The sequence below is a fragment of the Geosmithia morbida genome (genome assembly GCF_012550715.1).
Source record: "Geosmithia morbida isolate 1262 chromosome Unknown scaffold_0, whole genome shotgun sequence".
Taxonomy (NCBI): domain Eukaryota; kingdom Fungi; phylum Ascomycota; class Sordariomycetes; order Hypocreales; family Bionectriaceae; genus Geosmithia; species Geosmithia morbida.
The window spans coordinates 1,386,203-1,397,047 of NW_023336187.1; the positions used below are offsets into that span (position 1 = coordinate 1,386,203).

At 59.1% G+C, this 10,845-nt stretch overlaps 3 protein-coding genes across 3 annotated transcripts; 2 read left to right on the forward strand and 1 right to left on the reverse strand.

Annotated features, from left to right (window-relative positions):
* Window positions 1-114: 114 nt before the first annotated feature.
* GMORB2_0425 (GAL4) lies at window positions 115-3,816 on the forward strand (the record flags this gene model as incomplete). The annotated part of the gene is made up of 6 exons (XM_035462411.1): window positions 115-120; window positions 954-1,167; window positions 1,431-2,016; window positions 2,132-2,139; window positions 2,247-3,135; window positions 3,729-3,816. The coding sequence occupies 6 exons, from the start codon at window positions 115-117 to the stop codon at window positions 3,814-3,816; spliced, it is 1,791 nt and encodes a 596-aa protein (XP_035325341.1).
* Window positions 3,817-5,015: 1,199 nt separating this feature from the next.
* Window positions 5,016-7,404, forward strand: GMORB2_0426 (DNA mismatch repair protein MLH1; the record flags this gene model as incomplete). Its single annotated transcript, XM_035462412.1, has 2 exons — window positions 5,016-5,228; window positions 5,356-7,404. 2 exons carry the CDS (start codon window positions 5,016-5,018, stop codon window positions 7,402-7,404), a joined length of 2,262 nt encoding a protein of 753 aa, XP_035325342.1.
* A 317-nt stretch (window positions 7,405-7,721) lies between these two features.
* GMORB2_0427 (ribosomal large subunit biogenesis) lies at window positions 7,722-9,854 on the reverse strand (the record flags this gene model as incomplete). Its single annotated transcript, XM_035462413.1, has 1 exon — window positions 7,722-9,854. The coding sequence occupies one exon, from the start codon at window positions 9,852-9,854 to the stop codon at window positions 7,722-7,724; it is 2,133 nt and encodes a 710-aa protein (XP_035325343.1).
* Window positions 9,855-10,845: the final 991 nt, after the last annotated feature.

Here is a 10,845-nt window from a genome sequence, read left to right on the forward strand (position 1 = left end):
CACGCACACACATACACACACACACACACAGAGAGAGAGAGAGAGAGAGAGAGAGAGAGAGAGAGAAGGAGAGAGAGAGAGAGAGGAAAGTACTGACCTGACTGGCCTGGACCCATGGAAGTGAACATCCCACCCTCCGAACGTGTACGTGCGTGTACACACAGACAGACACAGACACACACACCACACACACAAACAAAACAACCCAGCCTCTCTTTCCGTCCTTCTCTCTATTCGAGTCCACACTTCCCGTATTTTATCAACAGACGTCCCAACGACCTTGTCCATCTCTTGCTCCTCCCGTGTTCCATCGACCAGGGCGACTCTCCTCCGTCATAGAACGACGTCAAATAACACCCCTCCCCCTGTCGCAACTTGCGCAATCCCGATTCTTATTTCCCATCACCAACACGGAAACAGAAGAGAGCTCCCATCCCCCTCCCCCCACCTTGTCGATTCCTTTCCACGAGAGTATTAGAAGACTGGATCGACTGCGTGCGCGCTTCTTGGCATGACCGCATGGGTGGCCCGTCTTCTCGTTTTCAATCTTCTTCTACTTCTTCTCTTTTACCTCTTCCCCACCGCCGCATATCGTACTGCAGCGGCTTCAAGCGGTTTTTTTCTTCCCTTCCTTTTCTCTCTGGCCTCCGCCGCAGCAGCTGTAGCATCTGTACGAGTATATTGCACCTCACCGTCCGTCGCATCGGGCTGAGCTTTCTCCGTCACCCTCTTCTTCCGACCAGTCAGGATAGCTCTTGGACGCTCGACACCTGCCGGATAGCTGCTTGCTGCATACTGGCTGTTCGGTAATCTTGGCCACGTGCTGTCGATTCTCTGACGTCTACTCCCCTCCGCGGAGTCGATACCGTTGGGCGTCTGGTACGGGCGGTAGCTCCACCAGTTCCCGAGCAAGGAGCAACTACGTATTGGTATCACCGCAATATATCGACAAGCCATCGACTGTAGCTCTAGCTCGCAGCCTCCTCGAGCACGGAGAGCTTGGAGTTACCGGCGCTGGCCGAGGGCATGTCTGCCGCGGACGAACGACTGACAGCAGCAAGACATTCGGAATCCCCGGTGCAGACTCCGCCCTCGCCTCAACAGCCCGACCTAGCATCGCCTGTTGCGCCTTGCCGGGAGCAGAAGACCTAGAGAGCACCTTCCCGTGTATGACCAGAAACCACACCGATCCATGCAAGCCATCAACCGAAAAGGCGTCGCCGACAGAATCTGCGCCACTCCTCCCCCCACGTCGTCGCCACAAGATCACCATCCGACGGCATCTGGCAGCAGCAGAACGCACATCTACTACCTGGACGACGACGGGCCCTGGGCGGCTGTCCGAGGAGGACGAGAAGAGAGCCAACCTTTCCGGGCTGGGGCCTATCCCTCGCCGCCCATGTCAGGCTCCCCCCTTTCTCACAAGGCAGCCCAAGACGCCAGCGAGCCGCGCCCCCTCCCACCCCGACCGCCAGCGGCAGCGAACCCGACGAGTGGCAGCACTAGCGGCTACCGGGCCACAGTAACCGCCCCGGGAGCGGCCGCCGCCTATCCGACGACGGTGCTCCCCTCCTCGCGTCAAGATGTCTACCGCACCGGCAGCGGCTCGGCACAGCCCTCCCCGGCAGATGCCCAGCACGGCGTCCCCTCGGCCTACGAGCACCGGCAGCGCCGGCGTGATCCGCCGCTGCAGCCGCCGCCCGAGCAGGCTGTCCATCCTGGGCACCCTTACCAGCTGGCTGCTGCTCCTGGGGGATACCGCCCGCGCCCGCTGTCGCACCCGTCGATCCCCCAAAGCGCTGTTCCGCAGCATCACCTGCAGCACGGCGGTCCTCCGCCCAGCTTCATGCCGTCTGCCGGTGCGGCCGGCGGCCCGAGGACGCCCGGTTCTGTCGGGTTCCCCATAACGGGACGGTTCCCCGAAAGCCAGCCAATCGTTACTTCACCCAGGGCGCAGCGAAAGGCAAAGGGGCATGTCGCGTCAGCGTGTGTCCCCTGCAAGAGAGCCCATCTACGGTATGCTCCCACCTCCTCTCTACCCCCCCCCCCCCCCCCCCCCCCCCCCTCCCCCTTTTTCTTCTTTCTTTTCCTTTCCCAGGTCTACTGCTGGTTCTGACATGATCTCTCCCAGATGCGACAGTACGTTCCATCTTCTAGTGCCTACATTGCCCCCGCCCCGCCAGCCCCCACTCTCCCCCGTTGATTGATAGCCTGTTGGTGGGGACAGAGTACTGACACAAGTACAGACCAGAGGCCGTGTTCGAGGTGTCTCACAAGCGGCAAACAAGATAACTGCGTCGATGTGCAGCACAAGAAACGCGGCCGACCGCGGCTCCGCGACGAGCGAGAAGCCCAGCCCGGCCTTATCCGAACTCCCGCGCAGCAGCTGCCGCCGAGTCCATCTAGAAGACCGCTCAGTGCGCATGTGCCTGGGCCCTCCTCCATACCGTTGAGATACGACTTTTCCGCCCCGCATACGCCGTCAGGGCACGGGCACTCGATGCTCCCCAGGTCGGACCAAATCATGCCGTCATACGTCGAGGGTGGGGTACCACAGCGCCAAGCCATCGCGAGGCAGCCGCCGCAGCAGCGGCAGGCTCCCGCCCCGCCTGCCCCGCAGGCAGTCGCGTTCCTGAGTCTGGACCTCGAGATTTCCCGGACATCAGAGCACTTCTCCGAGGCCGTGGGCCAGCTGAGCAACCGCCGGACGCTCGAGGAGATGGTGACCCCAACCGACAGAGAGCGGATCGCGGCGCTGAAGAGCCAGCTTCAGGAGGAGCAGAGGCGGAGGGATCCAAACTACCTGCCCCCCATACTGGGGCGGGGAGACGAGGTCCTCCAGCGCATCGGCTTCACCGCGGCGGACATTGGCCGCTACCAGCTCCCGCATCGGGAGAGCCTGGTCTTTGTCGGGGCCGACGGGCAGCTGCGTGAGCACGACGTGTACATCGGTCTCGCAAACGAAGGCTCCTTTTACTTCATCGTTCTCATGCTGGTCCTCAACGCGCACCATTTCCCGCCACCCGTGTCACCCCACGATCAGGCTCCGCCTCACCGGCTCTACCACCATCATCAACCCCAGCAGCAGCTGCCGCCACGACCAATCTCGCAGCCGGACCCGGCGCACTACCCCCCGTACGTCACGAACCCGCCTCGGTCCCAGCTCATCCAAGGGCCTCCTCCTCCCCTGCCCGGCACGCCTCATCTTGTAACGGGCCCGGGAACGGAGCCACCACGGCCACCGCCACTTCCACCGCAGCAGCGGCAGCAGCAGCCATCGGCTGGGTACGGCCATGCTGCAGGCCCCATACCTGTGTACACGCCACGACCGTATTCCTCGTCGTCGACGCCGAATATCTCCGGCCCGCCCGGCTTCCCAGCCCCCCCCCCACTTCTACAGACGCCACGGAGCGAGCTTGTTCAGTCACGGCAGCAACAGCAACAGCAGCAACAGCAGCAGCAGCAACAGCAGCAGCAGCAACAGCAGCAGCAGCAACAGCAGCAGCAGCAACAGCAGCAGCAGCAACAGCAGCAGCAGCAACANAGCAGCAGCAGCAACAGCAGCAGCAGCAACAGCAGCAGCAGCAACAGCAGCAGCAGCAACAGCAGCAGCAGCAACAGCAGCAGCAGCAACAGCAGCATCGGTATCAGCATCAGCATCAGCATCAGCATCAGCATCAGCAGCCGCCACCGACCCCGCTGTCGAGTTACAGGCTTCCCCCCATCAGGGCGCCTCGCGAGGTCGGTGGCGAACGACGGGTTGATATCGGCGGGCTTCTTGACAGGAGGCCTGATGCGCCGAATCAGCCGCGTTGATCGGTTTCCGGTCTCGTCACGCGACGCTCTTCTTTTTTTCTCCTTTGTCTCACAGCCTGGGAATTTTTTTCCAAATCTTATCGTCAAATGTCTAGGAGGCGACTCTTCTGTGTCGCAGATGACAAGGGTGGTGGCATCAGCATGCATACACCCTCGTCTTCTCCTTCTTCTTCTTCTGTTCCCTGTCATTCTCTACTGGTACTCTTAACGAGGCATGGCATAACGGATATTGTATTTTTATCCCCTTTGCTGCTCTGGTATCTTCTGATTTCGAACGTTTTGACCTTGGCGTTGGAGGTACGGATGGGTAGAGGAAGGACTAGGATCACCTCTTGCTTGAAGTTGACGGAATGATATCCCCGTGTACGTTTTGAGTGTCGGCGAAGCGAAAGAAAAAAAAAAGGGGGCGGGGTGCTTGAGGTCTGGGAATGGCGGGCGTTTTTTTTCTATACAGGTACTCTACTATGTCTGGTATGTCTGGGTTGGGATGATTATATTCCTGGCGTTTTGTAGAGATACATTTCGATATTCAAAAGCATGAACAATCAATCAATGACGCTGGCCGACTTGTAACATGGGGCGTGGCTCACTTATGTAGCAGATGGCAATATGTGGAATCTAGGAAGTTGACATTTAGCTAGCAGAAATAGCCCTCCACGGCGTAAGAAACCATTCTAATGTCGGTGAAGCGGTAGCCGATATTGCAGAATCGATCATGGCAATGAAAAGCCCATGGACGATTCAAAGTTGAACTTGATGTTCTTGCTGGAAAGAATGTCCCAACGTCGAGACGCATCATCACGTGATAGCGTGAGGTGGTCGCGCCAAAGTGTCGAGGCGCGCCAACTAACCCCATCCTGGATGTTCATTTCATCATCAAAATATTCTAGGCATATATCCCTTCAAACTGCCTCAACTCCAACGATCCATCCGTCGTTTCCTATACCTGTGTGTGTACACGATAATCTCACAACGAGTTGCATGAGAATAACTCCAACGTGACGTTCCGACCTTGACGGGTCTTGAGAGAAGACAGAGTGTACTTTCCCCGCCGCACATGCTACACACATGATGTCAGATCCGATGGACGTGGAAGAAGCTGTGGTAGAGACAGGGGTCAAGAGAAAGGCTGAGGAGCCTCTTGAAAAGGAGCGCCCCACTCAGAGGATACGGGTATTTCTCATCTCACTCTCCCACACATGGGACATGTCACTGACGACGGTCACCTCCAGGCGCTAGATCCCGACGTGGTCAACAAGATTGCGGCGGGAGAGATCATCATTGCGCCTGTGCATGCACTAAAGGAGCTCGTAGAGAATTCTGTGGATGCGGGGTCTACGTCGCTTGAGATCCTGGTCAAGGAAGGGGGGTTGAAGGTGCTGCAGATCACGGACAACGGGTGTGGTATACAGGTGAGCTCCTCTCCGTCTCGTCTTTTTTTTTCTTCTTTTTCCATTCTTCCTTTCTTATTTCTTCCTTCATTTCCCCGGTGAGATGTGACGGGCCTTGCATAGATTTCCCTGACCATTGACATTCCAGAAAGATGATCTGCCACTCCTCTGCGAGCGGCACACGACGTCCAAGATCTCGGCGTTCGAGGACCTGACGTCGATATCGACGTATGGGTTCCGCGGCGAGGCGCTGGCAAGCATAAGCCACATTGCGCACCTGACGGTGACGACCAAGACGGCCGAGTCGGACGTGGCGTGGCGCGCGTACTACCTGTCCGGACGGCTGGCGGCGCCAAAGTCCGGGCAGTCGACGGACCCCAAGGCGGTGGCGGGGCGGCCAGGTACGCAGATCACGGTGGAGGACCTGTTCTACAACGTGCCGACGCGGCGGCGGGCTTTCCGGTCCCCGGCGGACGAGTACAACAAGATCATCGACATGCTGGGCCGGTACGCAGTCCACTGCTTGGGCGTCGGCTTCACGTGCAAGAAGGCGGGCGAGTCGTCCAACAGCCTGTCGGTGCAGGCGTCGGCGACGGTCAACGACCGCATCCGCCAGATCTACGGCGGCGGCGTGGCCAACGAGCTCATCGACTTGGACGACGTGTCCGACGACCGCTGGGGGTTCCGCGCCCGCTGCCTCGTCACGAACGCAAACTACCACATCAAGAAGACGACGCTGCTCCTCTTCGTCAACCACCGCTCCGTCGAGTCCACCGTCATCAAGAAGGCCGTCGAGCAGACGTACGCCGGCTACCTGCCCAAGGGCGGTCACCCCTTCGCCTACATCAGCCTCGAGGTCGACCCGGCCAGGGTCGACGTCAACGTCCACCCCACCAAGAGGGAGGTCCACTTCCTCAACGAGGACGAGGTCACCCAAGTCGTCTGCCGGGAGATCGAGAAGAGGCTGGCCGCCGTCGACATGAGCCGCACCTTTATGGCCCAGACGCTCCTACCCGGCGCCTCGTCGCCTGCCGTCGACACGGCCTCATCGTCCCAGCAGCAGCAGATGGATGGTGGCGATAACAAGACAGCAGCGCCGAAGCTGTCCATCATTGGCAAGAAGCCCGTCAAGAATCCCAACTCACTCATCAGGACGGACACTGCCGAGCGAAAAATCACAAGCATGTTCACCAGCGCCTCGGCACTGGTGGGCAACAGCAACAGCAACAGCATGCCGTCGTCGTCGTCGTCATCGCCGCGTCGTGACAACAATAACAACGACAACAACAACAATGACGAACAGCAGCCCCTCTCGGCACCGGAAAGCATCGCGTACGAGACCGTCGACGACCGCGAACCCGTCCTCTGCCGACTCCGCAGCGTCAAGGAGCTCCGCGCCGAGGTCCGATCGGACATGCACGCCGACCTGACCGACATGTTCGCCTCTCACACTTTTGTCGGCATCGTTGACGAGCGTCGCCGCCTGGCCGCCGTCCAGGGCGGCATAAAGCTGTTCCTCGTCGACTACGGCCACGCCTGCTACGAGTACCTCTTCCAGCTCGGGCTCACAGATTTCGGCAACTTCGGCACCATCCGGTTCAACCCGCCGCTCGACCTAGTGAAGCTGCTACGCCTGGCAGCCCAGGCCGAGGCGACAGCAGCAGAAAGCCGGAAAGGTGGTGACGCCGGTGGCTTCGACGTTGAGGGTGTGGTGGGCAAAGTGGCCGCCCAGCTCGTCGAGCGCCGTGAGATGCTGCAAGAGTACTTCTCCCTCGAGATCTCCCCGCTCGGCGACCTCGTGTCCATCCCACTCCTGGTGAAGGGGTATACACCGCCGCTGGCCAAGCTGCCGCGCTTCCTGCTCAGGCTCGGACCCCAGGTCGACTGGACGGAGGAGAAGGCCTGCTTCCGTACGCTGATTCGGGAGCTGGCCACCTTTTATACACCCGAGCAGCTGCCCACCACATGCTCCGACTCCAGGAGGAGACCTGGCGCGGCTGACGTCGCCGGCGCAGCTGACGGTGAGGTCGTATCGCAAGAGGTGAGAGTTAGGAGGCAGCATGTTCGGTGGGCGGTCGAGCACATCTTCTTCCCGGCCTTCAAGGCGAGACTCGTGGCTACCACGTCGCTCATGGAACGGGGGGTTCTAGAAGTTGCCAGTCTAAAGGGTCTGTATCGTGTTTTTGAGCGGTGCTGATATTTGCGACTTCTCTTTCAAGGGTTTTTTTTCCTCTTGTTTTATTATCTCGGGATCAGATGGATGCATGCATGCGTACATAAATCATGTACATGTATGTGCACGTAGCCATAGGAAATATGATATACAAATCTTGTCTTCATTTAGCCTTGACACCTATAGAAAAATTGACCCACATCGTGTTTGTGTTCTATTCAAAAATAACTTTTTATGCACCTTTTTTTCCCTTTGTTTTATCCCCCCCTCTTTTCTTTTTTCTTTCCATTCCATTCATCATCATGATTCTATATGGTTCTTATATAGATCAAAACAAGTAACTACGGCTTATTCTTCTTCTTATAAGATAGGAACCTGCTGAGATTCAAGACAGCCTCGTCAGCGCGAGACCTCAGCTCGGGAAAGCGCCTCTTGTCGACGGACTTGGCCATGGCCCTGGCCTTGGGCAGCGACTCCTCAAGGCGGCTGAGGAAGCCATCTGACCAGAAGACCTCACGGTCGCAGGGCTGGGACTCGTCGGCGTACATGTCAAAGAGCTGGTTGAGGGCCTCGACGGCGTCGGCGGCCGGGGTCTGGTCTGGCAGGCCGGCGACGAGAGTGACGAGGAAGGTGCCTATCTCGCGGTTGATGGCGACGGGGGTGGGGTGCAGAGCTAGCTGACCCAGGACGCCGATGCACTTGACTCCTAGGCTCTGGAAGGGATCTTGGCTCTCGTCGCTGCTGCTTTTGTTTTTGTTGTTGCTGCTGTTGCCGTTTTCACTGCCGTTGGATGTGGCGGTGGCGGCCATCAGAAGATCACGTCCCTTGGTGGCCTGGTACAGGGTCATGAAGCGACGGTGCTCGTCCTTCTCGAGCGGGGCTGGGAGGGATGCGCCGGCGAAGGTGCGGGCCACGGCCCAGGCGAGGCCGGTGACGGACTTGGCGAGGGCGACATCGGCCGTGTCGCTGGACAGGATGGGCGCGATGACGGACGACCAGATGGCGCGCCCGACGGGCTCCCAGGCCTGCTGGATTCCCCTGTTGTCGTCGTCGGAGAGGTCGAGGACCGAGACGGACCAGGCCACGTTGTTGAGGGCCGAGAGGGCCAGCGCCTGCAGCTGCAGCGACTCGTCGGACCGGACCGGCAGGGAGGCCACGCGCATCATCTCGGGGAGGGCGTCGCGCAGGAGCGCCTTGAGCACGGGGAGGTCGTCGATGCCTGACGTGGGGGCTTCGTCGTCGGGGCCCGTCACCATGTCCATGTCGGCCCGCATTTCGTCCTCGTCCATTTCTCCCTCGTCCTCTCCTTCTTCGTCTTCCTCTCCTCCTTCTCCTCCGTCCTTGTCTGCGTCGGTCTTCTCATCACCGTCCTCGCCGTCGTCACCCATGTCCTCGTCATCGTCATCATCGGCTGCGGCTGCGGCTTCTGCGTCACCTTCTGGCTTGCCCTCCCCGTCGGATCCAGCCGCCATCAAGCTTGTGCCCATGGAGGCGAGGATCTCGAGAGCGAGCTGCCGGTACTGGAAGGGGCTGGACCAGCCCTGCGTATCGTCGTGGCGGTCGTCGGCCGTGATCTCGGCGAGGGTCTTGGCCAGGGTGGGCACGATGGCCGAGTCGTCGACGATCTGGTGGTCGACCGTCTTGTCCTGAAGGGAGACGAAGATGTTGTGGAGGACGGCGCAGGACAGGATGGAATCACCCGAGACGTCCTTACGCAGGGCGCGCAGGGTCTCGTAGGCGACGGGCGCCCTGGACAGTATGGTCTCGGCGAGGGCCGTGTTGTCCTCGGTGAGGATCATGAGGCAGGCGAGAGCGTCGGTCCGCAGGCCGGCGACGGTGACGGAGACGGAAGAGTCCGTGGCAGACGATGACGGTGTTGATGATGATGGCGATGCAGTCGTCATGGCCAAGAGAAAGGACGTGATGGCGCTGCTGGCGGACAGGGACACGAGGATGTCGTCCCGGGCCTCGGCCAGGGCCGTGGCCAGCGACACCAGGGACCCGGCGATGCTCAGAAGGAGGGGCTCCTCGGCCCTGGTGGGGGGCGCGGCACCGGCGCCCAGCCTCTCCGACACGGCCCTGGCGGCGTACTCCATGGCGGTGACGACGTCCTGGCGGTACAGGTGCACGCAGAAGTCGGGCTCCTCCTCCTGGGCCAGGACCTGCAGGATACCCCAGCCGGCGGCGCGGCTCTCGAGAGCCGAGTCCGTGAGGGTCTGGCCGAGGACGGTGTGGACCACCTGCTCCCTCAGCAGGAGCTTGCGGCACCGGGAGTCCTGTATGATGTTGGATATGGCCGAGGCGGCCGACGAGCGCATCTTGGGGTCGACGCTCTGCAGGTCCCGCACGACGGGGAGGATCTTTTGCTCGCGGAGGGCGGCCAGCTCTGGATCGGAGGGGGGCTTGACGGGTTTGGAGATGGGGTCTCGACGACGAGAAGCCGCGCCGGCTCTGTTTCTTCTTGATTTTCCCATTTGTTTTTTTTTGTCTTTTTTTCTTTCTTGTTTTCTTTTTGTGTGCGTGTCTGTGTGTGTTGTTGGTGTTGTTATATGTTGGGTGTTTGTGTTTTGGTGTGTTGCGGAAAACAGATATCACGAAAAAAGAAAAAAAGAAAAAAAAGTGCCCCCCCCACCAAAACTGTCGATTGGGGAGTGAGAAAAAAAGATCGTCGTTCCATGGTGGGGGACGACGGACAGCGGCCTCGAACGGGGTAATATGGAGTATTACAGGCCTACTCTTACTCCCGTAATACAGGTACGACGAGTGTTGATACTCGTAGAGCGCTGTCCGCCCAGGGGGAGTCAACCGCCGATGGATCTCCACTATGGGGAGGAACATTACATAATCAGATACACGCAATCTGAACATGCATGTACGAATGTAATTCAGGGTGGACGGTCTATTTTCAGTACATGGGGTTGTACGAGTACCGTGTGTGCCGTGGGGGGCGCTCATATCATCTATCAGTGCACGGTAGTTGAGCACATGTATCAGGGATAAAACGGAGAGAAGCTGGACTTGACGTGATGGCTGCATCACTACGGGTACGGGGCAGGACCCATGGAATCCCTCTCGGAATGCCAGCACTACTACCAATCGCCCGTACAGTCTCCGTTTGAGAGGAAGGCAGCGACAGCGGGACGGAGGGTCCATGAGGAAGTTTGATGAATTCCTGAATCACGAGGCCGGTCCCTGGCACCAACCTAATACTAAATACTAGCTGCAGATTACAGATTACCCTTACATATAAAACATACGAGAGTACGGAGTAATAATATGGGGACATATAATACACGACTATTGTCGCCTAAACCTCATCCTCATACTCTCCAGGCTCTAGAAGAACACATCGATACAACGTCGTATTGATAACATATGTCATCATAATTCTCTCCCTCCAACCGCCGCCTTCCGGGACGATTAAATATCGAGAGCAGACACGGCTTGGGAACCCCCCCCCCCCCC